The sequence below is a fragment of the Ursus americanus genome, chromosome 5 (assembly GCF_024610735.1).
Source record: "Ursus americanus isolate L20-20 chromosome 5, mUrsAme1.1.p, whole genome shotgun sequence".
Taxonomy (NCBI): Eukaryota; Metazoa; Chordata; class Mammalia; order Carnivora; family Ursidae; genus Ursus; species Ursus americanus.
The window spans coordinates 34,286,095-34,310,978 of record NC_142131.1 but is presented as its reverse complement, the minus strand read 5'-3'; the positions used below and the strand labels follow the sequence as shown (position 1 = coordinate 34,310,978).

General features: G+C 42.0%; 1 protein-coding gene and 1 pseudogene across 3 annotated transcripts in view; one reads left to right on the top strand and one right to left on the bottom strand.

Moving 5' to 3' along the window:
* MCCC2 (methylcrotonyl-CoA carboxylase subunit 2) overlaps nt 1-24,884 on the top strand; it is a 61,765-nt gene that overhangs the window by 24,930 nt on the left and 11,951 nt on the right. For all 3 annotated transcript variants that reach the window (XM_045809785.2, XM_087862088.1, XM_087862090.1), the window contains 5 exons: nt 7,461-7,574; nt 13,475-13,539; nt 19,513-19,612; nt 19,724-19,819; nt 23,695-23,767. In XM_045809785.2, the coding sequence (XP_045665741.1) occupies nt 7,461-7,574; nt 13,475-13,539; nt 19,513-19,612; nt 19,724-19,819; nt 23,695-23,767 (448 nt within the window). The remainder of the gene's footprint in view (nt 1-7,460; nt 7,575-13,474; nt 13,540-19,512; nt 19,613-19,723; nt 19,820-23,694; nt 23,768-24,884) is intronic.
* On the bottom strand, nt 254-719 carry LOC123800248 (large ribosomal subunit protein uL15 pseudogene; annotated as a pseudogene).

Below are 24,884 nucleotides of genomic sequence, written 5' to 3'. Positions count from 1 at the left end.
GAAGGTACTTAATACTTATTAAAAAAGTGAAACTCTTTGTAACTGTTTAAGTGATACCTGACATGCTGAGTGCTAGTTCTTAAATTTTAATGTATGCTTTATTATTTACTTAAAACTTTGGCTTAGATGAACCGATAAAAACAAGTTTTTATACTTGATTTTTATTTTTTAAAGTTTTTGTTTATATACTTTATTATATAAAGCAATCACTTTTAACTCCAGTTATGTTTTATTTGGGGGGGGGAAGCACTTGTTAGCATTTAATGACCCTCCCTCCGTGTGGCTTCAAGCTTCTAGGACGCCCACCCTTAATCTTCTCCTCAGCTCTTCTACTGAAGAATTTGGGCTTCATAATGACAGGCTGGAAGAAACGCTTTTGGGAGCTTTCCATTTCCTAAAACTCTGTAGCAGCCCGATCGCACCACATCAGGGATAGGAGCAGCTCGGGTCTTGTCTTTGGCGGCATTTCCCTGTGTCTGCCACTGATGAAGGTCCACGGTTTACAAGGCTGACAACTGGCCAGAAGCTCTGATTCCTCTTTAAGTGGTAACATCTCACACCCACTTCTCCAGAGTAACCTGGGTGATACGTGTCGAAGTTGATCTGTGGTGACGCATGCCACCAGCAGGACCCCGGCCTCCTGCGTGCTTGCCGATGCAGCCGTGGCCATGGCTCACGTGGCCCCGAAGTCTCTGGGTCTTCCTCAGTCTGGATGGCATGTCGGCAGCCCAGACGAAGGAGGGAGGCCCGTTACGTGTGCATTTTGATAGGGAGCCCTAGCTTCCTTACTCGTTTCGTTCCTGCTTTCCTCCCAAGGTTGCTCTTTGGTTAATGTTAGTAACCTTGCACACTGTAAAGCCACTTACCTGCTGATTTCTAAGATCTGTGTCTCTGGACAATCGTATCTGTGTCGTTTCCGATACCTTTGCAGGGGTAAAAATGGACAGCTTCCTGCAGACCTAGAAGGTTTAAAGTGTTTGTTTTTGCTCTCAAGGAGAGAAGGCAGTTACGTGAGGCGCGTGCCTCTGTGCTCTCTTCTGTTTCTCTTTCCTTCTCTCTGGTACACTTCAGCACCTGTTTTCTGTTTTCGACGTGTAAAGACTTGGCGTACTGGTGTCCGGTGGTCTTGGTTAGAGTCTCGTGTCCTGAGGATACCTTTCCTGGGCTTTCTGTAAATCTGTGCCCAATATCTTGATGATTTTGGGAACACGCTGCTTTTACTTTCTGGATTGTGGCTCCACGTTGCTGGCTTTTGAAGCGGGAGACTTCCAGGTCTCTTCAGAGGTGGGACCTTTGTCTTCTATAGGTCTCGCATCACCATTAATTTTTAAAAGTAGTGGTGGCCTCGTCTAGATGGATCTTTGCTCTGCGGCATCACCTCTCGTCCTGTTTGACTGTAACCCTTCGGTGCGCCAGGCGGAGCGTTTCCGCTGTGACTCACAGGCCTTTCTTCTGACATCGGTGTTACTCCTCCAGCCGTGTGGAGATGCAGCGCCTTGGGCCTTTCCCGTGAGTTTTCTTTGCGTCTGGGCCTGTTTGTTCTTCTTTTCGGAGAGGTACTTAAAATTATTTCAGGTGTCCTTGCTTTCTTCTTTCCTTCGCTCCCCTTACTTCCCCCCTCTTGGTTTATTTAGCTCATTATTTTTGCAATTTCTTTTCTTTGCTTCAGATCATGGTAATTGTTTTGAGGGGCTTAGTAGGACAGGCACTGTACATCACTATCTTTTTTTTTTAAGACTATTTATTTTAGAGTAAGTGTGCAGGGGAAGGGGCAGAGGGAGAGGGAGAGAGAGAAACTCAAGCAGACTCTCTGCTGAGCACGGAGCTTGAAATGGGGTTTCATGCCCTGAGATCATGACCTAAGCTGAGATCAAGAGTTGGACGCTCAACTGACAGTGCCACCCAGGCGCCCTTATTTTGTGTGTGTGTGTGTGTGTATGCAAAAAAAGTGGTTTTATTAAAGCCTGGGGACAGCACCTGTGGACAGAAAGAGCTGCTCATTACTTTTAAATGTATTTCAGCCTGTCCATGAAGTCAGATAAGGCCTGGGGGAGACGAAATCACCCTGATGGCTTTGAGGCTGATCAAAAGATTGAGGAAGAAACAGAACATTCTGGGCAAGGTGGACTTTTTGTTTTCTGTGCACATTTCAGCCTATTTCGCACAGATAAACATGAGTACTCCAGAATCAGCGGTGTGATCAGTCAGTATAATTGATAATGTTCTTAAATTTTGGACAGCTATTGAATTGATGTGTGTATTTTGTGGCTTTTATTTTTTAATGGAGGCTCTGTCGGTAGAGGAAGGAAACAATGTGATACAGATAGTATTTGCTTTCTGTGTTTGCTTTTTTTCTTTTTAAGATTTTATTTATTTATTTGAGTAAGAGCGAGAGCAAGAGAGCGAGAGAGTGAGTGGGGGGAGGGGCAGAGGGAAAAAGAGAGAGAGGGACTCAGTTAGACTCCCCGCCAGTGCTGAGCCTGATTTGGGAGGAAGGGTGGTGTCAGTCTCAGAACTCTGAGATCATGATGTGAGGCAAAATCAAGAGTTAGATGCTTAACCAACTGAGCCACCCAGGTGCCCCTAAAAACATATTATATAAAACTTTTTTAAAAAAGATTTAGTTATTTTTTTGACAGAGAGAGCACAAGCAGGGGGAGTGGCAGGCAGAGGGAGAAGCAGGCTCCCTGCTCAGCAGGGAGCCCCATGTGGTGCTTGATCTCAGGACCATGAGATCATGACCTGAGCTGAAGGCAGACACTTAACTGACTGAGCCACTCAGGCACCCATACTATATAAATTTTTTTTAAAGATTTTATTTATTTACTTGAGAGAGCAAGCAAGCGAGAGAGAGCACAACAAGCGGGGGGTGGGGGAAGAGGGGCAGAGGGAGAGGAAGAGGGAAAAGCAGACTCCCCTTGGGCAGGGAGCCCCAGGATCATGACCTGAGCTTAACCGACTGAGCCACCCAGGCGCCCCAAAACATACTATATTTTTAATGGCTTTTCCATCAAGCAACTGGAACTTCTCCCCCCTCCAAGTTCTGTTACATTTATCACAGTGCGCCTTTGGACTGGATAGTCTAGTGCAATTTTTCAGTGGAAGGACGGAGGTCTAGAGTTCACACAGCTTTTCAGAATTAGGTATAAAACCTCTTGACTCTCAGAGACCCTTTCTGTGGGGCAGGCTGCTGACCTACAATATGTAATTTGGTTTTGGTGCAATGAGAACCAGTCTATTTGTTCAGGCAGGACCTGGAAGGTAATGAAATTTTGTCTAAAGTCTTCACAGACTCTTACCTCTGTTTTGGAGCATCTCATTTCCTTTTACTCGGAATTTCCGCTGTGCCTTCTGTGGCGGTGACGGCAAGCAGCGTCGCGGTCAGTTACATTTTCTTCACCTTCTTGCTGCTTTCTTGCTTTTGATGTAAGTCTTGAATCACCATGGACCTCCTCACCTTCACGAAATTTGGAGGTGTTTGGGTTCGTCAGGCCAGAAAGAATTCTGGAGACATTTTGGTGTAAAAAGGTGATTTTATTATAGCACGGGGACAGGACCCGTGGGCAGAAAGAGCTGCGCTGGGATTGCGGGGTCTTTAATTACTGGGGGTTGGGGATAGTGTAAGTCTCTAAGGGATTGGGAGGCAGCTTTCAGATCATTGAGGGCTGGCTGCTATTAAGGTAAGGTTCCTTTTAGTCTTTAATAAACATAAACATTAAGGCACTGAGGCAGCCACGAGTTCCCTGAGGAAGGTCACACTGCGCATATGTCAGGTATCTATCAGTGGGCTGCAAGCTGTAAAGAGATTTAATTTAAGCTACGTTTCTCTTGCCTTTGTTTCCCTCATCAACCCTGAAAGAGGGATCTCCTGGTTTGTCCGTGTCACAGGAAGCCCTCCTCACGGGTGACTGGGTGGACTATCGGCTCTCAGTGGAGTTCTTGGGAGTTCTCCTTCGTTCTATGCAGATGAGAGTCACTGTCCCGTCTCCCCTGATTTGGTGCCTGTGTTGTGCCTCAGGGCAAGCCAAATCCATACCCCGAGTGTGCGCAGAACAGTTTATGCTTACGCATCTTACTTATGTCTTTTTAATGTCCTCTGAGTAGACAAAGCAGAATTTTCTCTCTGGGGTTCCCTGTCATGTGTCCAGCGTGGCCCCCATGTAAGATCTTTGTTGTTCCGTAGACGAATGCTTGGGGACATGGAAAGTCGTTGGAGGTGTTTGGCCCAGGGATTCCTGTGCTTTGTGAGAAAAAGAAGCAGACACAGTGGCTGGGCTCTGCTTGGTGCATATTCCCCCTGTTTCGTGAGTGAGTGCATGGCTTAGAATTAAATGACGAGAAGAGGAGATTCTGTGACAGTGGTGACTCCACTAATCTCTGTTCTTTTATTTCATTCTTCTATTCTATTTCTATTTTATCTCATTTTTAAAATTTCATTTTTCTGTTCTATTTCTATTCTCTACTCTTATCAGAATTTGCTTTAGAGATATTGTTTAGTGTCTGTGAGATACTTGTGACTAGAATAGACTGTTTCTTCTTGATGAAAAACTTGAGAATTTTGAATCTTATATACTTAATAATTCCAGCTCTTGTTTCTTAAATTTTATAACAGCTTTATTAAAATATAATTCACATACCATACAATTTGCCCATTTAATATGTACAGGTCAGTGGTTTTTAGGATATTCACAGAGTTCAGTCAATTTTAAACATTTTCATCACCCCCAAAGCAAATGCCATATCCATTAACAGTTACTCCCCATTTCTGTCCAATCCTTCCAGTCCCTGGCAACCGCTCATCAACTTTCTATCTCTATGGATTTGCCTATGACACCTTTAATTTGAAGGGGATCATATAATAAGTGGTTTCTTTCATTTAGCATGATGGTTTCAATGTTTACCCCTGTCTTTTGGTTTTTCATTACTGTCTGGGATGGTACAGAATTCTCTTTACGGTCTGTCTCCCATGTCTGGAAAGAGGAATGGTTTATAGGCAGATAGGTTGCAGACCAGCAACAGGAGAGTACTCTAAACAAAGATTGTCCCAAGGTTTCCGATGTGCCTCCATTGCAGTTACTTGAGATAGATGGTTTTTGGTCTCTGTATTAGTTATCTAGTGCTGCAAAACAAATTAACCCCAAACTTGGTAGTTTAAAGCACCATTTATTACCCTGCAGAGTCTGTGGGTTGGGACTCTGAGCACAGCTGAGCTGGATCCCCCAGTGCTGAGCTCAGGTGGCTGCAGTCCTCTCCAGGCTGGACTGGGAAGGATCTGGCCCAGTTGCTCATGTGGCTGTGACAGGATTCAGTTCTCGGCAGGCTTCACTTACTTGCTCGTGAGCTGTTGGCCAGAAGCATCTGTAGGTTCCTTCCCAAGTGGGCAGCTGTAGCGAGCGAGTCTCCACATGTTAGCTGGCTGCATCAGAGCGAACAAGCAAGTGGGCAAGAGAGGGGGCTGGCGGGGGTGGGGGGGAAGACATGGCCTCTCAGAATTGGATCACAAGAGTGACACTTGTTATGACCTGTGTGTTAGAAGCATGTTACCAGATCCATCGCACACTGAGGGGATGGGATTATACAGGATGTGAATCCCAAGAGTCCAGAGACATCGGGGGTCACTCTCAGTTCGTGTGAGAGAAGTGATTGTCGATTTCCTTGGTTTTGGGAGTACTGTGGAAAAAACCACATTGGAAGCGCCCTTAGGAATATGGTAAAATTCCCTGGTGTAGATGCACCAATAATTTGTTAGCTCTTCCCTTGTGAAACTTCTCTACTAAATTAGCAGATGTTTTCTCCCCATGAGATGGCATGATGGCATTCAGCTTCATTACCCTCATTTTTGTCTTCCTGCCTTCTGACACTTGAATTCGTCTTTCTTTGTCCCCCACCCACCTCACCTCCCATCCTTGGTCTCTCAATATTTGCTGACAGCTGCTGTTTTTTTCTTTTGCTTTCAGTTTTGCTGTCATGGAACCCTGCTATGCCTGTTTAGTTCTGTAGGTCTTACTTGTGAAATTTGTGCCTTTTTAGATTTTTACGTTGCTGTGACTTTACTTCCTTGCCTTTTTTTTTTTTTTTTTGGGTACTGAAATAGTTTGAGCTCTACCTGCTGTTCTTGTACAGAGAACAGGCTGGTAAGTTGAAATCGTGTCCTTTACTCCTAAATCCTTAAAGACAAAGCCCATAAAATATTTCAAACATGCAGGAAGTACAGAGAATAGTGCAATAACAAACACTCATGGACCCTCCGCTTGGATTTGTAAAGTGTTAGCATTTCATTTGTTTTTTTCCCTCAGATTTTTAACGAACTTATTTATTCACAATTCATTCATCCATTCAAAATGCGGTCTTGATGGATGTGTTGATTATTTGCGTATCTTCACTTTTGTGAAGACTGTTACAGTGAATGTTTTCTGTGTTCCTTTCCTTGTGCAAGAGTTTTTCTAGCTATAGATATTTTGCAAATAAACTTCTGGGTGATTGATAAGCAAAAATGATACATGATGAACACTTTTATAACATGTTGACAGTGAAATGTTGCAGCCATTTTTAATAACATATGCGAAATAGGGAAAGATGCTTTCTGTGATTCCTATTGAGATGGAAAAATCTTAACTCACGCTGCTTTGCATTTTTGGGTTAATACTAGTGTAGCATTTTTATTTCAAAATGGATATTTGGAGGACTCTAAGAAAACTGATGGAATATTGGAATTAGTAGCAAAAAGTGCTTTCATAGGGTAATTTAAGAAAATGGCCATTACATATTTTTCTTATTTTTTTCTAATATTATTTATTCCTACCTAAGGGTAATCAGCCAAACCCATATTCATTATCCTTTGTGTCTTATTAATTTCAAGGCACGAGTTTTCTAAAAAAGGTTTATTATGAAACATTTTAAACACGCATAAAAGCAGAGAAGACAGTGCTGTGGACTTTCAACATACCCAGCACCCCGGTCCCACACAGCTGACTTGCTTTCGAACACGATTTTCAACTGCGATGCGAACATTAGTTTTCTATTCAGAACATACCATTTTCAGGGTAACATAGAGTATTAACAGTCCTTTGGAGAATTATTTCAGTATTCCCATGAGGTAAGTGGCAATTGTTGAGAAGACTTATTATTAGTTTCGACACAGTTTTGCTGACCGATTGGTGGGTTGTCGAGTTTCTTCTCCCCATTAGTCGATCACGCTAACGTTCTGAATGGCCAGTCTTTTCTCCAACAGGGAGACTGTCCATAAATTTTGGAAAATGTGACCTAAGCCCTTCAAAAGGCTTTGATAGAAGTAGTTAAGGGACTATTCCAAACACCAAGAGGATCATTTTTAAAAGGAAGCATAGGGACCAGCTAGTAATATCGTCTGGTACTGTGACATTTGTGGGTCCATAGAGCCAGAGACTATAACTAACTGTTTGAACCTCACCTCATGGGTTTCTTACATGCTTGCATTCCAGATAGCGGTGGTCATGGGCTCCTGTACGGCAGGTGGTGCTTATGTACCTGCAATGGCTGATGAAAACATCATTGTACGCAAGCAGGGTACCATTTTCTTGGCAGGACCACCATTGGTAAGAACATAGTCTTGATTGATTGGTTGATTGATTGAGATAAAATATACCTAATATAAAATTTACCATTCTAACCATTTTTTTCAAAGATTTATTTGTTTTGGAGAGAGAGAGAGCACGAGCAGGGGGAGAGGCAGAGGGAGACAACCCTCAAGCGGACTCCCTGCTGAGCACAGAGCCTGACGTGGGGCTCGATCTCACAACCCTGAGATCATGACCTGAGCCAAAACGAAGAGTCAGATGCTTAACGGACTGAGCCACCAGGCACCCCCATTCTAACCATTTTTAAGTGCAGAGTTCTGTGGCCTTAAATATATTCACATTGTTGTGCAACCATCACCACCCTCCATCTCCAGAATGTTCTCATCTGCTCCAGCTGTCCCCACTAAACATTAACTCCCTGTTCTCCCCAACCTCCGCTGCTCCTGGCTACCAAGATTCTACTTTTTCTATGAATTTGACTACCGTGGATGTGTTGTATAAGTGGAATCATAGAGTATCTATCCTTTTGTGATTGGCATATTTCACTTAGGGTGCTGTCCTCAAGATTCACCATGTTGTTGCATATGTCAGAGCTTCCTTTTTAAGGCCGAATAATATTCCATTGCATGTATGTACCACATTTTGTTTATTAACTCATCCATCAGTGGACTTTTGAGTTGCTTCTAATTTGGGGCTGTTATGAATAATGAGTATACAGATATATCAGAGTCCCTGCTTTCATTTTTTAGGTTTATGCTTAGAAGTAGAATTGCTAGATCATGTGGTAATGATGTGTTTAATTTTTTGAGAAACCACTTCACTTCTTTTTATTGCTGAATAATATTTCATTGTCCGAGTGGGCAGCATTCTGTTTATCCATTTATCAGCTGATAGTCGTTTGAACTGTTTCCAGTGTTTGGATATTCTGAATAACGTTGCTGCGCACCTCCGTATCCAAGTTTTAAATGGATATGTTTCCCTTTATGAGGTTTATAGACCTGTGAGTACAGTTGCTAGGCCACATGGTAGCTCTGAGCTTCACATTTTGAGGAACTGCCAAATTGTCCACGGTGTATTTTACGCCCCTGCCAGCTGTGTGTGAGGGTTCTGATTTTTCCATTTCCTTGCCAACAGTTGTTACTGTGTGTCTGTGTGATGATAGCCACCCTAGTGGATGGTACCTCTTTCAGGTTTTTTTTTTTTTTTTAAAGATTTTATTTATTTATTTGACAGAGATAGAGACAGCCAGTGAGAGAGGGAACACAAGCAGGGGGAGTGGGAGAGGAAGAAGCAGGCTCCCAGTGGAGGAGCCTGATGTGGGGCTCGATCCCATAACGCCGGGATCACGCCCTGAGCTGAAGGCAGACGCTTAACCGCTGTGCCACCCAGGCGCCCCCTCTTTCAGGTTTTGATTCACAATTCCCGAATGGCTAATGATGTTGAGCGTCATTCTTGTGCTTGTTGGTCATTTGTATGGCTTCTTTGGAGATATATCTATTCAGATCCTTTTGCCCACCTTTTAAATTGGGCTTTTTGTCTTTATTGAGTTGTGAGAATTCTTTATATGTTCTGGATACAAATATTTTCTTTCTATGGATTGTCTTCAGTTTCTTGGTGGTATCTTCCTTTGAAGCGTGAAAATGTTTAATTTTGATAAAGTTCAGTTCATGCATTTTTTTTCCTCTCTTTGCTGTGCTTTTGTGTCATATCTGTGTGGGCTTTGCTTGTTGCAAAGTTATGAAGTTGTAATACATTGGTTTCTTCCAAGTTTTATAGTTTGAGATCTTACTTATAGGTTCGTAATCCATTTTGAGTTAGTTTCAGTAGGACTTAAGGAAGGAATACAATGTCGTTTTGTATGTGATATGTAGTTGGCCCAGCATCGTTTGTTGAATGGCTGATGAAATAAACCTCTACTTATTTTTTCTTCTACCTCAGTTGCATTCTTGTTTGACTCAGGGTTGATAAACCAGGTGCTTGCCCATAATATGTCAACTTTTGTGTAAAACAGGGCAAATTATACATTTGTCAGCTTGTATATGCATAAAGAAACTCTGGACAAGATACAGTAAACATAGTTTTAATGCAGAGGAGATGAAACAGGGCGAGAGAGAGACCTTTGACTTTTGTGTGTGTGGGTGTGCTGAACATAAACATTTTGAGACCTTTGACTTTCTGAGTCTTGTGAAAATATTACCTTTTCAAAAAGGTTAAGTTAAAAAAAAATAAAGGAACAAGTTAGCATAGCTATGAGAGGTACTCCAAATTTCTAATCCTAGCAATCATTATCGATCATTGGTTGGGCCGTCTACATAACTGCAGACTCCAGTGCAAAATGAAGATACGAGACCCCTTGTTCAAAAAGGAGGAACAAGTACTGTTAAAGGTACTAAAATATAAAACATTTTCCTTCTGTGGTACCTTTAACTGTCTTGGTGCTTTTTATTTGCTATTTAAGGACATGCTCCTTCAAGCATAGAACACTCCTCTTCTCAGGCATCTGTGCCTCCAGTGGGCCCACCGTTCAACTGCTGGTGGACATGTGACCCCCCAGGGGTATGCAGCCTTCATGCCAGGATGTGTTTGATATCCAGATGGGCGAGGGACGAAAAGCTATCGCTTAGTTCCCACCCCCACGTCCACTGAGTCATCTGCTGGAGAGAACACCTTAGCACCGCCAGCCCAGGCTAGTGATGGTGCTGCTACGCTCCACCCTGAGACGCCAGGGGGTGCAAGCCTGATCCCTGAGCTTCCCTTTGCCCATGACAGGCCCCCAGTGGGGACGGGTGTAATAGTCGCTAGGCAGGGGTGGGGAGGAACAGATAGAGCAGAGCCCAGGGCCTATGCACCAGTTGGCAGGGAAGGAGGGAGCCAAGAACCCTTTCCAGAAAGATGGTAGGAGGCAGACCAGCCAAGAGCTGAGGCTTTGAACCCCAACACACATGCCCCATTGTCTCATCAGACTTCATTTACGGAACACATACTCAAAGATTAAATTAGAATTCCAGTAGGGTAACCACTGAGCATTAAACTCCAAGCACAGGGCCCTTCTGAGAGTGGGACCCTGTGCACCCTTACTGGTGAGCTGCCTGTGTTGCAGGACTGAGGAGTGGATTATGTAATCTTAGGCTCTTCCCCTCTCCTCTTTGGTCAGCTCCATTCCAGTGATGTTCAGTAATACAGTCTTCACTCTGCTATGCGTGTGTCACAATCTGGGCCCAGACTTGGAAGGGATAAAGAGAGGGTAGGTGAAGACACAGGTAATTACTACATCTTATAACAAGGTATCTGATTATTTAAGTGAAATCTAAGAATATTATATGGGGAAGGAGAATGTCAAGAATACTATTAAACTGTAATATACATACAATGGAATACGATTCAGCCATAAAAAAGAATTAAGTTCTGACACATGCTACAACATGGATGAAACTTGAAAACATTATGTCATAAAAGGAAACATTTGACACAAAAGGAAAAATATTGTATAATTCTGCTTCTATGAAATACTTACAATAAGCAAATTCCTAGAGGCAGTAAGTAGATTAGTGGTTGCCAGGGACCAAGAGGAGGGTAGAATGGGGAATGACTATCATGAGTATGGGCTTTCTTTTGGGAGTGATGAAACTTCTGGAATTGGGTGGTGGTGATGGTTCCACAACCATATGAATATACTGAAAATCACTGAGTTGTATTCCTTAAATGTGAATTTTATGATACGTGAATTCTGTCTCAAAAAGGAAAGTTATTGCTTCAAAAGTCTGTCAAAAAAAATCGTCTTTGCTTTTGGAATAATAACACAAATTTACTAAAAAGAGCATGTTAAAAAGAGCTTATGGTTGCTCTGATGTGATATATGTGTATTTTGCAAATGATTATGTTTATTTTTAATAAATTTATTGAGGATCAGGTAAGCCCGAAGAGCCACCAGTTTAAATGGGATAAAAGTCTGAAGGCATTATTCAAAAGGCTTGTGGTGTCAATTACTCTTTGATATTTTTCTAGCTATAGGTGATACTTGTCGTTGGTAAACGAGAGGAGAATTCATTTAGAATTTCCCTTTGTCTAGTGAAGGGTACAAACTTTCAGTAGTTTTTAGGTGTTTTTCCTTAAAGAATGAGTAAAGATAGGACTGAAATTTGAAAACACCTGTTTGGGACTGTAGGCAGCATCATGGTACTGAGAGAACACTAGCCGTTTCCAAGAGAAGAGTTTGTCTGAAGGGTGCAGTGCCATGTCCGGTGACGGGTACCGATTTACCTTGTGCCTCAGCAAGGAGCCATTTAGCAGCCGAAGTCGGCAGTCCTCTCAGAGAACCGAACTCTCTTCTGTAGTCTGCCACTGAAAGACCGTGTTTACAGGTTAAAAAAAAAAAAAGCAGCAGCAGCCGCAGTCTCATCTGCTCAATTTTAACGCTTGTTTTACTGACAATTGAAAAGATGCCATGCATAATGTGCGGTTGAGTTGCTATAGCTTGCAGTTGCTTAAAGTGGTTGGAAAAATGCCTAATAGTAAGATAAGTTCATTGTCTTGAAGGAGCTTTTTGTTCTTCTGACTTCTGAACTTGATATTTAGTAGAATGAGCTGTTTTTAATTTTTATCATCCTTGCACCTGTCACAGTTTCAAACATGCTGTGGGTGTTCAGTAAATATTAACTGGTGACGAATCCTTATTTTATCAGTTGATATTAGTCAGATCCCTGGAAATAAACAGAGGATATCGGTTGTTTATTCCTTTTTACCACTTTTAATATCCAGACACCTCTTATAATTAGTTATTGTCTGGGCTGAATGCTATTTTACACTGAATATTTTAGGAAGAAGAGAACCAAGAATTTAGTTTTGTGGGTGGAAAAATTGGAAGTGAAAATTTTAATTACTTTTCTCTGTGCAATAATATTTTTTTAAGACAGAACTTTTGATGTACTAAATAATAAGTCCTTTCCATGCTGCAGTTTTAGATAAATGTTCATTGTTCTAATAACAGCTTTTCCAATTTGAAGAAGAAGAAATCAATCAACCCAAAGAAGTAGGAATCAGTAAGCAATTCCTAAGGGGTCAGGTTGGCATTTGGCACTAAATGATTTTTCTGTTTTCCTGTTAGAATTTCTCAGGCTATAATTAAGTCATTCTTAATTTATTACTTGAGGTTTCTTTCTTTTTGGTCGTATTCTGCTGAATCTTAGATGTAGGTAATCTTAGAGATTTTTTTTTGGCATCTTAAAGGTATTGCACTTCTAAGAGTTTGTGATAATTACTGCAGTTTTTCAGGATAGGCCAAAAACAGCATTAATTCACTAAATTTACTGAGCGTTCAAAGATGAATGCATCACAGTTGCTGCCTTCAAGGCACTCACAGTATAGAGGAGAGAAGAGAGGCACGTGCGGATTACTGACACGCACAGTCTGGCAGGTGCCTGTTCGAGGTGTACAAGGATGTACAAGGAGTATTCTTGGACCACAGAAGGTTAAGAGGAGAGTGGGCTTTCAGGCCGGAAATACCTTGATTCAACTCAGGTTCCATCACTTGCTCGGGGGCTGTGGGGAAATCGCTTAGTGGCTCTGGGTTCAGATTTTTCATCTGTAGACCAGAGACAGTTTTTTCTAGGTTTGCTGGGTGGGTGGAATAAGAAAACATTCTTGGGGCGCCTGGGTGTCTCAGTTGGTTAAGTGTCCGACTCTTGATCTCAGCTCAGGTCTTGATCTCAAGGTCTTGAGTTCGAGCCCTGCGTTGGGCTCCACGTTGGGTGTGGAGCCTACTTAAAGAATGAAAAAAAAAAAAAGAAAGAAAACAAAATCTTCAGCTGTGTGGAAGAAAGAGTGGTAGGCATAGTCAGGTTAGAAGACGTGCGTGTTAGGTAAGCGTTTTTATTTCTCTGGCGGGCAGAACTCACCACCGACTTTTGTCCTCGCTGTAGGTGAAAGCCGCCACTGGAGAGGAAGTGTCTGCTGAGGACCTTGGTGGTGCCGATCTGCACTGCAGGTGAGACGGAAGCACTTGTTGCTTTCCGGGATTCATTGTTGTCCTTTTGTCTGTTGAAGAGAAAGTTTCAGTATTTTTTCTAAGAGTTAAACTTGCCAGAGCCGACCACCGTCGATCTGTTCTTGAGCTGCTGTTTTAGGGTTCAATTCTTTGAACTGTAGAGTTGCATTTCTAAGCTAGACCATCAGCTTGTTCGTTAGAGCCTAGGAAGACTGGAGAACAGGGTTCTCATTTCTTTAATAGGCATCTGTCCAGCTCCTGTTGTGTGGCAGAGACTGTTACAGGTATTCAGGATTATGAGACAGACATTGTCTTTGACCTCAGGGAGCTGAACATTCTAGTCAGGGAGGTGGGCGATAAGTTATTACCAAAAAATGATGTAAATGTGTACGCGTGATAAGGCATGTGAAGAAGTATAGGGAGAGCGTATAGAAGGTCGATCCAACGCACTGGTGTGCAGGTGTTATGACTTTGCTTTTTTGTTTAAAGACTTTATTTTATTTTTAGAGAGAGAGAGAGCACGAGTGGGAAGGGGCAGAGGAAGAGAGAGAGAGAATTCCAAGCAGGCTGCATGCTCAAAACAGAGCCTGACGCAGGGCTTGCTCTTACAACAAGATCATGACCTGAGCCCAAATCAAGAGTCGGATGTTTTACTGACTGAGCCATCCAGGTGCCCCATACATTGTTAAATTAATATTTGTTAAGTGGAACACAGAGTGCTGGATGGTGAGCTGTGGTTCAACAACAGACCACAGGAGAAATTGAAATGGACAAGTTTATTACTCACAGAACCTGGAGGAAGTACACGGCATGCCTCGAGGGGCCACACTGGGAGCGTGGGAGGAAGAGGCAGAGTGCAGACAGAGGCAGAGCCTGAGCACGCTTTTTTCTTTTTCTTTTTTTTTTAGATTTTATTTATTTATTTGACACAGAGACAGCCAGTGAGAGAGAGACAAGCAGGGGGAGTGGGAGAGGAAGAAGCAGGCTCCCAGCAGAGGAGCCCGATGTGGGGCTCGATCCCAGAATGCTGGGATCACGCCCTGAACCGAAGGCAGACGCTTAATGACTGAGCCACCCAGGTGCCCCTGAGCACGCTTTTTTCTTAGGGTCCCTGATTGGAGCACTTGGGGGTTCCTAGGCTAAGGCTAGCTTAGTCAGTCCAAACCAAAAGATTGGCATTTTGTTAAGTTCCACGTGGGTCTTGTGCACAGAAGGCGTTCAGGAAGGAGCTGGGAGGCGGAGGAGACTTGATCGCAAGGCTTGTTCGGGAAGTCACATCAGGACTTAGTTGTGCTTGTGCGTCTGTGGCTGTCCAGCGCCTACGCTTGCATAGGCGGGCTGGAGGCGGTTTAAGGTCCCTGCAGTCCACTCAGCCACACGAAACAGATGACCGGGCAGCCATACCATGGAGTAGCTTAGCTAAACTCTGAAGAGCAGGTAGATAACATAACAGTTGTTCTCTGGGGAGGGAAAAGTCTGGCTTTGTGGCCTCTGCCAGTGCCTCTGTGTAAATGACCCCACCGAGGCTGATTGCAAGGTCCCAGCAGGACACCGCTGAGCGTGGAATCAGGAAGAGGCACACGCAGTTGGCTCTTGTGAGTCAGCCCTGAGCTGCCTGCAACGTGTCACTGGGCCAGTCACTTCAGGTTAGAGTTCAGAGGTAAGAAGACCGTCTACCTCCTAGAGTGTTGTGAGGATAAGATGAGGTGACGCATGTAAGTTGCTTGAAATAATACCTGCTTTAAATAAGTACCTATTAATGTTAACTGCCGTTATTTTTATTGTTGTTAGGAAACCATTGTAATTAGGAAACCATTGAAGAGTTTTAAGGCGAGATATGCTATTATCAAATATTTCAGTAGAAAAAGTCACTCTGGCTGCTAAACAGAACATTTAGGAAGTTGGCATGAGTCTGCCTGAGGGACCAGTCAGGGAGTTTTATCTGTAGCAACAGGTGAGGGTGCTGGTGGCTTAGATGGTTCTGGTGGTTGGGCAGGTAGGGGGAGTGACCAGGTTCGAGCTCTGTTTTAGAGATAGGTTTGAAGGACTTGCGGGTGGGTTTCATACGAGGGGTATAGGAAAGTGAGGTGACAAAGATGATGACTGGGAAAGGCTTCACTTCCTGAGATTGGGAAGATGGGAGGAGGAGGAGATGTGGGGATGGGGCAGGGGGATTGGGTGTTCCTTTTGGACCTGAGAAGTTAGAGGTGCTTGAGCCATCCAAGTAGGCATGCTGGCTGAGTAAGCAGTTAATCGGTAAGAGTCTGCAGCCCAGATCTGTGCTGGAGATCTTTATTTGGGAGTGATCAGCGTAGAAGTAGAATTTAAACCTATGGGAGTAGATGAGCTAGCTCACCTCGAGGTGAGTGTAAGTAAAGAGGAGGGTCCTGGACCGCACCCGAGGAAGCCAGGCGGAAATGGCAGGTAGGCCTAATCATTGAGCTCCGTGGCCTGGCAGGTGCATAAACCTCTCTTTGTGCTGCCAGACCTCAAACGCATGGAGGCAGGTGGCTGTGAGAGCCATCTAGTAGGTCGGAGAAGAGACAGGTGGCACATTTCTACTTTCCTGTCAAAGAACACTGCTGAGCCTTTAGAAGAGTTATGTGAAGGACCTACATTTGCCTCAATTTCCCCTTCATTCCTTTCTCACTGAGTGCTTACTGTGGGTAGATTGGTGGCGCTAAGTGTTGGGAGTAACACGGAACAATTTCAGGCCTGGTCCCTGCCCTCAAGGATTAATAATGTCTTTATGTAAATAAGAGAAATAAAAAGAACTAAAAAACAATTACAAAATGAATATGCTAGCATGCTTCTGGTTTTCCAACTAGAGGTGAAAGGAGGAGCGGTTAAGGGAGTGGTGTTGAGGTTGGCTGAGAAAAGCTTAGGACGAGCCTGAGTTTCTGTGTGCATGTGGAACAGAAGAACACTTGTTTGTTTACGGTGAGCACAAGTGTGCAAGTGGCCATGCTGCATTCCCCTCCGATTGCACTGACGGTGGCAGGGAGACAGTGGTATGGGCGTTTCAGCCTGGAGAGAGGTAGAATTCTCTCACAGGTAGAATAGAGTGAGTGGGGTACAGGACAAAGTGGGCTGTCACTGTGGATGCTTAACAAGGAGATGAAGATAGCATTCGAGGAGCATTAAATTAAAAAAATTTTTTTTGACTAATTAAAAAAAGTTATCCGGTGCTCATAAAAGCTGTAGGCGGTATGCCAAGTTAGGGGTGTAGGTTCTGGAATTCATCTTCTATTTGCCTTACTTACTACCCTTGTGAGTAGACAAACTAGTTAACTTGATTGAGCCTCATGTCTTCACATGTAAAGTGAAGATAAGAATCGTTCCCACCTCATAGTACAGTGTCTGGTACCTGGTAAGTGCCCTATTAACACTAGCTATGATTATCATTCATAATAACCTGTTTAAAATCATGGGACAGTGATTAGGTGGTGATGGCCTTTTTTTTGAACAGTCTGATAAAATTTACTAGTCACAGATTACTTTGGGTTTCTTCTGTCTTCGTAAATACATATTTTAAACCTCTCTGATTAGCTATCCTGAGGAATTAATTTGACACAAAGGCTTCTAAAATATAGTGTCTCATCAAAGGTTTCCCTTTCCTGCTGTTTTGGTAAATACTAGGCAGTTTTTATTTACTTATTAATTTTTATTTTTTTATTTTTTTAAAGATTTTATTTATTTATTTGACAGAGATAGAGACAGCCAGTGAGAGAGGGAACACAAGCAGGGGGAGTGGGAGAGGAAGAAGCAGGCTCACAGCGGAGGAGCCTGATGTGGGGCTTGATCCCATAATGCCGGGATCACGCCCTGAGCCGAAGGCAGACGCTCAACCTCTGTGCCACCCAGGCGCCCCAATACTAGGCAGTTTTTAAAAGAAAGCATATTATTTTAAATATTTACTGATTTGGAAGTAGTTCCTTCTGCTTCTCTTTGCTTTCTGAATTATTGCAGTATAGCTAGAAGTCAGCAGTTATAGCTGGTATGTTGTATAAAGCATTTAAAAGATATGGTTATGGTTTCACTCATTTATGGAACATAAGAAATAGGAAGATCGGTAGGAGAAGGAAGGGAAGAATGAAGGGGGGGTAAACAGAAGGGGGAATGAATCATGAGAGACTGTGGACTCTGGGAAACAAACTGAGGGCTTCAGAGGGGAGGGGGGTGGGGATTGGGATAGGCCGGTGATGGGTATTAAGGAGGGCACGGATTGCATGGTGCACTGGGTGTTATACGCAAGTAATGAGTCATGGAACATTGCATCAAAAACTGGGGATGTACTGTATGGTGACTAATATAACAAAATAAAAATTATTAAAAAAAAAGATATGGTTAGTTATAAAATGTCAAAAAAACTGAAGGGTCTACCATTTGCGAAGCATTGGGGGGCTGTGGTGAGGAGTAAACACGGTCTCTGTTCTTATTGAGAAACACCCAATCCAGAGGTGGAGAGTGCCCTGAAACCACCATGAGAACCCAGTTCTAAGAAATTTCTGTTAAGGGTTTGGCATTTTCCCTGGACAAGACATCACAATTTAGATTGCTGCAGGTTAGTTCTTACTCATAAAATGAACCAAAATTCTGTTTTTTTTCAGGTACATATTTTTGTCTGTCTTTACAGTTATTTTATTTATTTACTTAAAAAATTTTAAATTTAATTCAATTTAAATTTAATTTAAAAATTTTAAATAATTTATTTTTAAGCAATCTTTACACCCATCGTGGGGCTCGAACTTACAACCCCAAGATCAAGATTTGCATGCTCCACCAACTGAGCCAGTCGGGCACCCGAACAGTTATTGATTGATTGATTTTAGAGAGAGAGTGCATGTGTGTGTGCACGTGTGCACACAAACAGGGGAGGGGCAGAGGGAGGGAGAGTCCTCAGCAGACTCTATGCTGAGCGTGGAGTGCATCTCGGGGCTCAATCCCACGACCCTGAGATCACGACCTGAGCTGAACCAAGAGCCCAAGGCTCAACCAGCTGCGCCACCCCGGCGTAGTCTTTTTAATACTACGTTATAGAATCAGTATATCTACATATGAGCTAAAAACCCATCTAATAAGAGCAAAAGTAATAAATAGAGCAAGTCCATGCTTCATTCACATTAAACTTGAGATTGAACAGGAACTTCTGTGGCCGTTATCACAGTTCTGTTATATCAATACTCATTTTTCCCATTGATTTGAGGGACAGGGTCTTCAAGCCTTTGTATGTTACCCATGACAGCTTGCTCTTAAGGTGTAACTTTGTAAGGTTAGGGCCTCAGCAGCCTCCCTGCGATGAGAGACCGTAGTTGGCATCTTCATTAGGAGCTCAGTTAGCTACAGACACTTCACCGTTACGGACTACATCTGCGGTTGTTGAACTTTATCATATACAATTTTGTTGGAGGTGCGTGGGATGAGCATTAAATAGAAGTCCTCATCAGCAAGGCTCTCTGGGCTAGAAGAGGAAGGTCAAGATTGAGAAATAGAGGGGCGCCTGGGTGGCGCAGTTGTTAGGCGTCTGCCTTCGACTCAGGGCGTGATCCCGGCGTTCTGGGATCCAGCCCCGCATCAGGCTCCTCCGCTGGGAGCCTGCTTCTGCCTCTCCCACTCCCCCTGCTTGTGTTTGCTCTCTCGCTGGCTGTCTCTCGCTCTGTCAAATAAATAAATAAAATCTTAAAAAAAAAAAAAAAAAGAAAGATTGAGAAATAGAATGTATGGATTCTTACATAGCTACTGAGGGTCCTAGGGCCAGATACTTAATTTAGGTAGACCTCAGTTTTTCCTGTTTATAAAATAAGGATAATACTGTTCTGGTAGGGACATTATGAGAATCAAGTTGGATGACATTGATTAAAGCATTTTGGATGTAAAAATGATGTCATCCTTAGATGAGAGAAGATCTTTAGGGTTTAAGATATTTATTTCCTTTTCCCTGTTCTGATTATTTTGGTGTGCTTTACTCTGTAGAAAGTCTGGAGTGTCCGATTACTACGCTTTGGATGACCATCACGCCCTTCACCTAACTAGGGTGATTGTGAGGAATCAAAATTATCAGAAGAAATTGGATGTGAGTTGGTTGTGTTTTTATATCTTCTATTTTCTTCAAAAGCATTTTGGCTTATATAACCTCGAATAATGTCTTTGAATAGGTTAATATGGTTGTTTTATATTTCCTCAGGTTACTGTAGAACCTTCTGAAGATCCTTTGTTTCCTGCTGATGAGTTGTATGGAATAGTTGGTACTAACCTTAAGAGACACTTTGATATCCGAGAGGTGTGTAGAGTGGAGCTGTGAGCTGTAAACCGTGCTGTCAGTCTCTTTATATGTGTATCCATTTTTTAAATTTATTTTTTAATATAAATTTAATTAATTAACATATAATGTGTTATTGGTTTCAGAGGTAGAGGTCAGGGATTCATCAGTCTTATATAATACTCAGGGCTCATTACATCACGTGCCTTCCTTCATGTCTGTCACCCAGTTACCCCATCCCCCACCCACCTTCCCTCCAGCAACCCTCTAGTTTGTTTCCTAGAGTTAAGAGTGTATCCATTTTTAAGGTGAAATCTAGATATCTTCCTGCCTGGAGCGTCTTGTGGATTTCAGTAGGGAGTGACGTGTAAGGGAAAGATCTCTTACTAGAAGAGAGAAGGGGGATAAAAACCTCTTAATGGTTGGAAAGTTTTCATTGCGCAATGATGAAGCTTGCTTTGTTCATAAGTAGGACTCCCTATTCCTGTGCACGTTAGGAATGATGTCATAATTGTCATCTGTTTCTTTTTAGTGCTCTTATTTTGGGAAGTGGAGGAAATGTCAGTAAGTTGTTGAAAGGAAGAAACATACCCTTTTAGATCAGTATGACCTTAGCAGAGATTAGACTTTTGATTATAGTCAAGGATGTTGCTATGGTTACAGATTGCTGACATGGTCTTCTTTGGTCTAGATTGATAACTTTTAGTGTTTGCATATAGCATGTAGTCTCTTATTTTGTTTGCTATCCATATATAACAGAATACTTTTTAAATTAAGAAATAATCTTACTCTCAGTTTCTGTGCTTCATATTTGTTCGGTTTCTCTTTGACTATAAAACTATTGTGTTCTAATTGTGAAAAAGTGTAGAAAATGCTGAAAAACATGAGATTGCTTGTAATTCTAACATCCAGAGAAAGCAGCAAATATTTTGGTGTTTTGGCCTTAATGTATATGTATACATTTTTACGTAGCTGCAATAGTCTATACATACAAACATACCCGTGTGTATTTTTTAAAAATCTTTCTCCAATTTAAATTACAAACATTTCTCCAATATTTAAAAGTTCTTCTTGAAACCATTTCCATGGCTAGGTCCTATTCGTTATAATAATACCTGGTGACGTGGTAGGCACTCGGTAAATATTTTTTTGAACGAACTGATGAATGTACTATCCCAGCTGTGAATGTGCACGGTTACATATTGAGGCAATACCCTATATTGGAGGGTCTTCACATTCTGGATTTTATGGAGCTCCAACTGGTATTTCACTTTAGCAAGGTGACTTAGTTAACTGTAAGTTACAGAATTAGGATTTTAGCTTGCCTTTTCCATTCATTATAGGCATTGAAAGTTTGATTCTTACAATCTGATATGCTTGAGAAATGAGTTGCTGCGGATAGCTAGGTTTTCTAGATGGCTAAGAATTCATCCTGTTAAGCATAACCACTTTTTCTCGTTAATTCAACAGTGTTTATTGTGTTTGCTCTGTGAAGATACTGTTTGAGGCACCAGGGGTACAGAAATGAGTAACACAGATGCACATCCATGCCTTCCTGATAGTTCCATTTCATTTAAATGGAGGTCTTTTTATAAAGATAGACTTTTACCTTCTTAAATATAGTTTCCTGGACTTTCTACTTTTTGCTGATTCATAGTCATCATTGTGATGATGATCGTGTATTATGTTTTTCTGTAATTGCAAATAAGCCTTGTATAGAGGTCTTACTGTTATATGGAGCTGGGGGAAAGCTCTGGAATGTTCATTGGAAAACCTGGCTTGTAGTCCTTATTTCCCTAGTCAGTGGTACTGGGATTGGGCCTCTCTGAGCATCGCTTTCCACTTCTAGAAATAGCTATAGTACCAAATGATATATCTCCTTCCTGAAGTGTGAGTCTTTGTAAAGATGAGTTAATATGTCTTATGTGGCTGGGTGGTGGTCGTCGTAAAGCAAATAGGAGATAGTTTCATACTAAGTGGCCCTAGTTTGCTGTGCTCTTTGAGGGGCTTTATTTTTGTGTGAAAGAATGGTAGTTGTTATATGTTGATCGTGTTTTAGAAGGTACGGTTTTGGAGCTACATAGCATTTAGAACAGATAACTTATATTCCCATTACATTATCGGACCTTTTAGGAAAATAAAAAATAATTCCAAGTACGCTCTTACTTTTTGGAAAGAATGCTACTGGGAAGCATTCACTTATTTTTCAGCCTTAGCATGTTACAAAACAAGGCTTTGATGTAGCAAACAGGAAAAAGGAAGTTTGGACTAGAAAGAAAAATGGTGTATATCATCTAAAATAGTTTCCGAAGAAATTTTGAATATGTTTGGAACTCCTCGAAATAGTCCTGATGTATCTGACGAGTCCCAAGGATAAACTATTTAGTAATTACTCCTTTTAGATTAGATGTGTGTTTATGTGGGATGGTCCTTCGAGCATATCAGATTCAGAATCAAGGAAACTTTATTGAAGTCTTAATAATAATAGCCACTTTCCAGTGAGGGCCAGGCTGTGTGCTTTAGTTAGCACTTTTTAAGTATTATCTTTTTTCCCTTGTCTTTTTTTTTTTTTAACCTTTTTAGGTTTTTATTTAAATTCCAGCTAGTTAACACACAGTGCAGTATTAGTTTCAGTTTTACAATCGAGTGATTTAGCACTTCCATGCAACACCCAGTGCTCATCACAAGTGCCCCCCTTAATACCCATCACCTGTCTAGCCAGTCCCCCGCCCTCTTCCCTTCGTCAACGCTCAGTTTGTTCTCCCTGTTGTTAAGAGTCTCTCACAGCTTGTTTCCTTGCCCTCTCTTTATTTCCCCTCCCTCTGTGTTCATCCATTTTGTTTCTTTAATTCCTCATACAAGTGAAGTCATATGGTATTTGTCTTTCCGTGAGTAATTCACTTAGCATAATACACTCTAGCTCCATATACGTCATTGCAAATGGCAAGATTTCGTTCCTTTTGATGGCTGAGTAATGTTCCATTGTGTGTGTGTGTGTGTGTGTGTGTGTGTGTGTGTGTGTATCACATCTTTATCCATTCATCAGTTGATGGACATTTGGGCTCGCTCCATAGTTTGGCTATTGTAGATAACGCTGCTGGAAACAGCAGGATGCGTGTATCCCTTCAAATCAGTATTCCTGGATTTTTTGGGTAAATACCTGGTAGTGCAGTTGCTGGGTTGTAGGGTAGTTCTTTTTTTTTTTTCTTTTTTCTTTTTTTTTTTTTAACTTTTTGGGGAAGCTCCATATTGTTTTCCAGAGTGGCTGCACCAGTTTGCATTCCCACCAACAGTCTAAGAGGGTTCCCCTTATCCTTTTTTTTTTAATCAGAGGAAAAAACTGAGGCTTAGGATTTTAGGTAAGCAGCCTATGACTCTAGTTTCTCAGCAGTAGACCTGGGAGTCAGAGAGCTGGGTCTTCATCTCAGCATTATTTTTTTAGGTTCATCACATCCTTACAACTTTGTCCCACCTTTGCAGAAGTGAGAACTGAGACATTATCCAGGACACGCAAATCCTGTGCGATCCCTTCACTTGGAAGCTAAGTCTCCTGACTTTGAGCCTATATCGTGCTTTGTGATAGAATCCCTGGCCCTTTGTCAGTAATTTTGAGCAGCTCTTGAAGCTCTGAGTCCAGCTTCCAGCCCTCATAGTCTCTGCTTTTCTGGTTTGTAGCATGTGGCTCCTACAGTGTGGTATAGAACCAGGGCCCAGAATGACTTCAGGGTCTTAACCATGCATAGAAAGTGAACTTCCAGTGAGAAGACTCGCTCTGTAGGGTGAAATTCTCTGAAAGTGAGAACTTAACAACAAACTTGTTTTCCTTATGAATAACTTTAAGGTAAAAATTCTTTTGTAATATAATCTCTCTGGGACATTGTTATTTTCCTTCTTAGGTCATTGCTAGAATTGTGGATGGAAGCAGATTCAACGAGTTCAAAGCCTTGTATGGAGACACATTAGTTACAGGTATAAAGGCAAAGAATCGAAAATATGAACTTTTTTTTTTTTTTTAAAGATTTTGTTTTTAAGTAATCTCTACACACAGTGTTGGGCTTGACCTCACAACCGTGAGATCAAGAGTCCTATGTTCTACTGACTGAGCCACTGCGGCGCCCCTGGACATTTTCTATTGCTTTGAAAGTAAGTGGTCTCTTGTCTCAAGGTATTGACGTATTTGGTGTGAGCTTTGTTATTTAAAGCGGTCCAAGTGTGTGGGTCTGTACTCAAAAAGAGTTGTTTTGTGAAGGTCATGTGTAGCTGAATGGCTTCATACGTCCTGAGTTTACGATGATGACGGCTAGATGCTGTGGTATAGGACCTTGTCTGAGACTTGGTGGTATTCACTGTATAAAAGCCTTCTTATTGAGGCGCCTGGGTGGCTCAGTCGGTTCAGCATCCAAGACTTGATTTTGGCTCAGGTCATGATCTCAGGGTTGTGGGATCAAGCCAAATGTCAGACTCTGCACTGGGCATGGAGCTTGCTTAAGATTCTCTCCCTCCATCTCTATCTGCCCCTCACCCCACTTCTCTCTCCCTCTCTTACAAAAAAAAAGCTTCTTATCAAAGTAAAGTTAGCAGAAATATTTGTAGCTCTTTTTGTTTCTCTGGATAATTTGTAATGATTTTGAAAATTTCAGCACTGTTTCCTTGGTTCCTTAGTCTTTAATTCTACTACCTGGTTTTATGTGACGTTGAGCTTCCTAGAAGGACGTTAAGTGATTTACACCTGCTCATAGTCTCTGTGTAGGTCTAACGTTGAATCGTGTAAACACTAGATTGAGAATACAGGACAGAAAACCAAATACGAAAAAACAACATAAGGCTGTTTATAAAAGTTCATTCATTCATCTGAAGTGTTGAGTTTGTAGGCCTTTGAAGAAAAGTATTTGAAACATAGATTCTAGACCCATAATGATCTATCTTGTACAAATGACAAAATGAATTCTGTGAGTTTTATTTGGTCTTATGAAAGCTAGAAGATGTAGTGAGTAACCTGAAGACAACATATGAGAGTTAAAAAAAAATTACTCACTACAAAAATCCAGATTGCAAATATACGTTGAGGCTTAAGGACAAATCACAA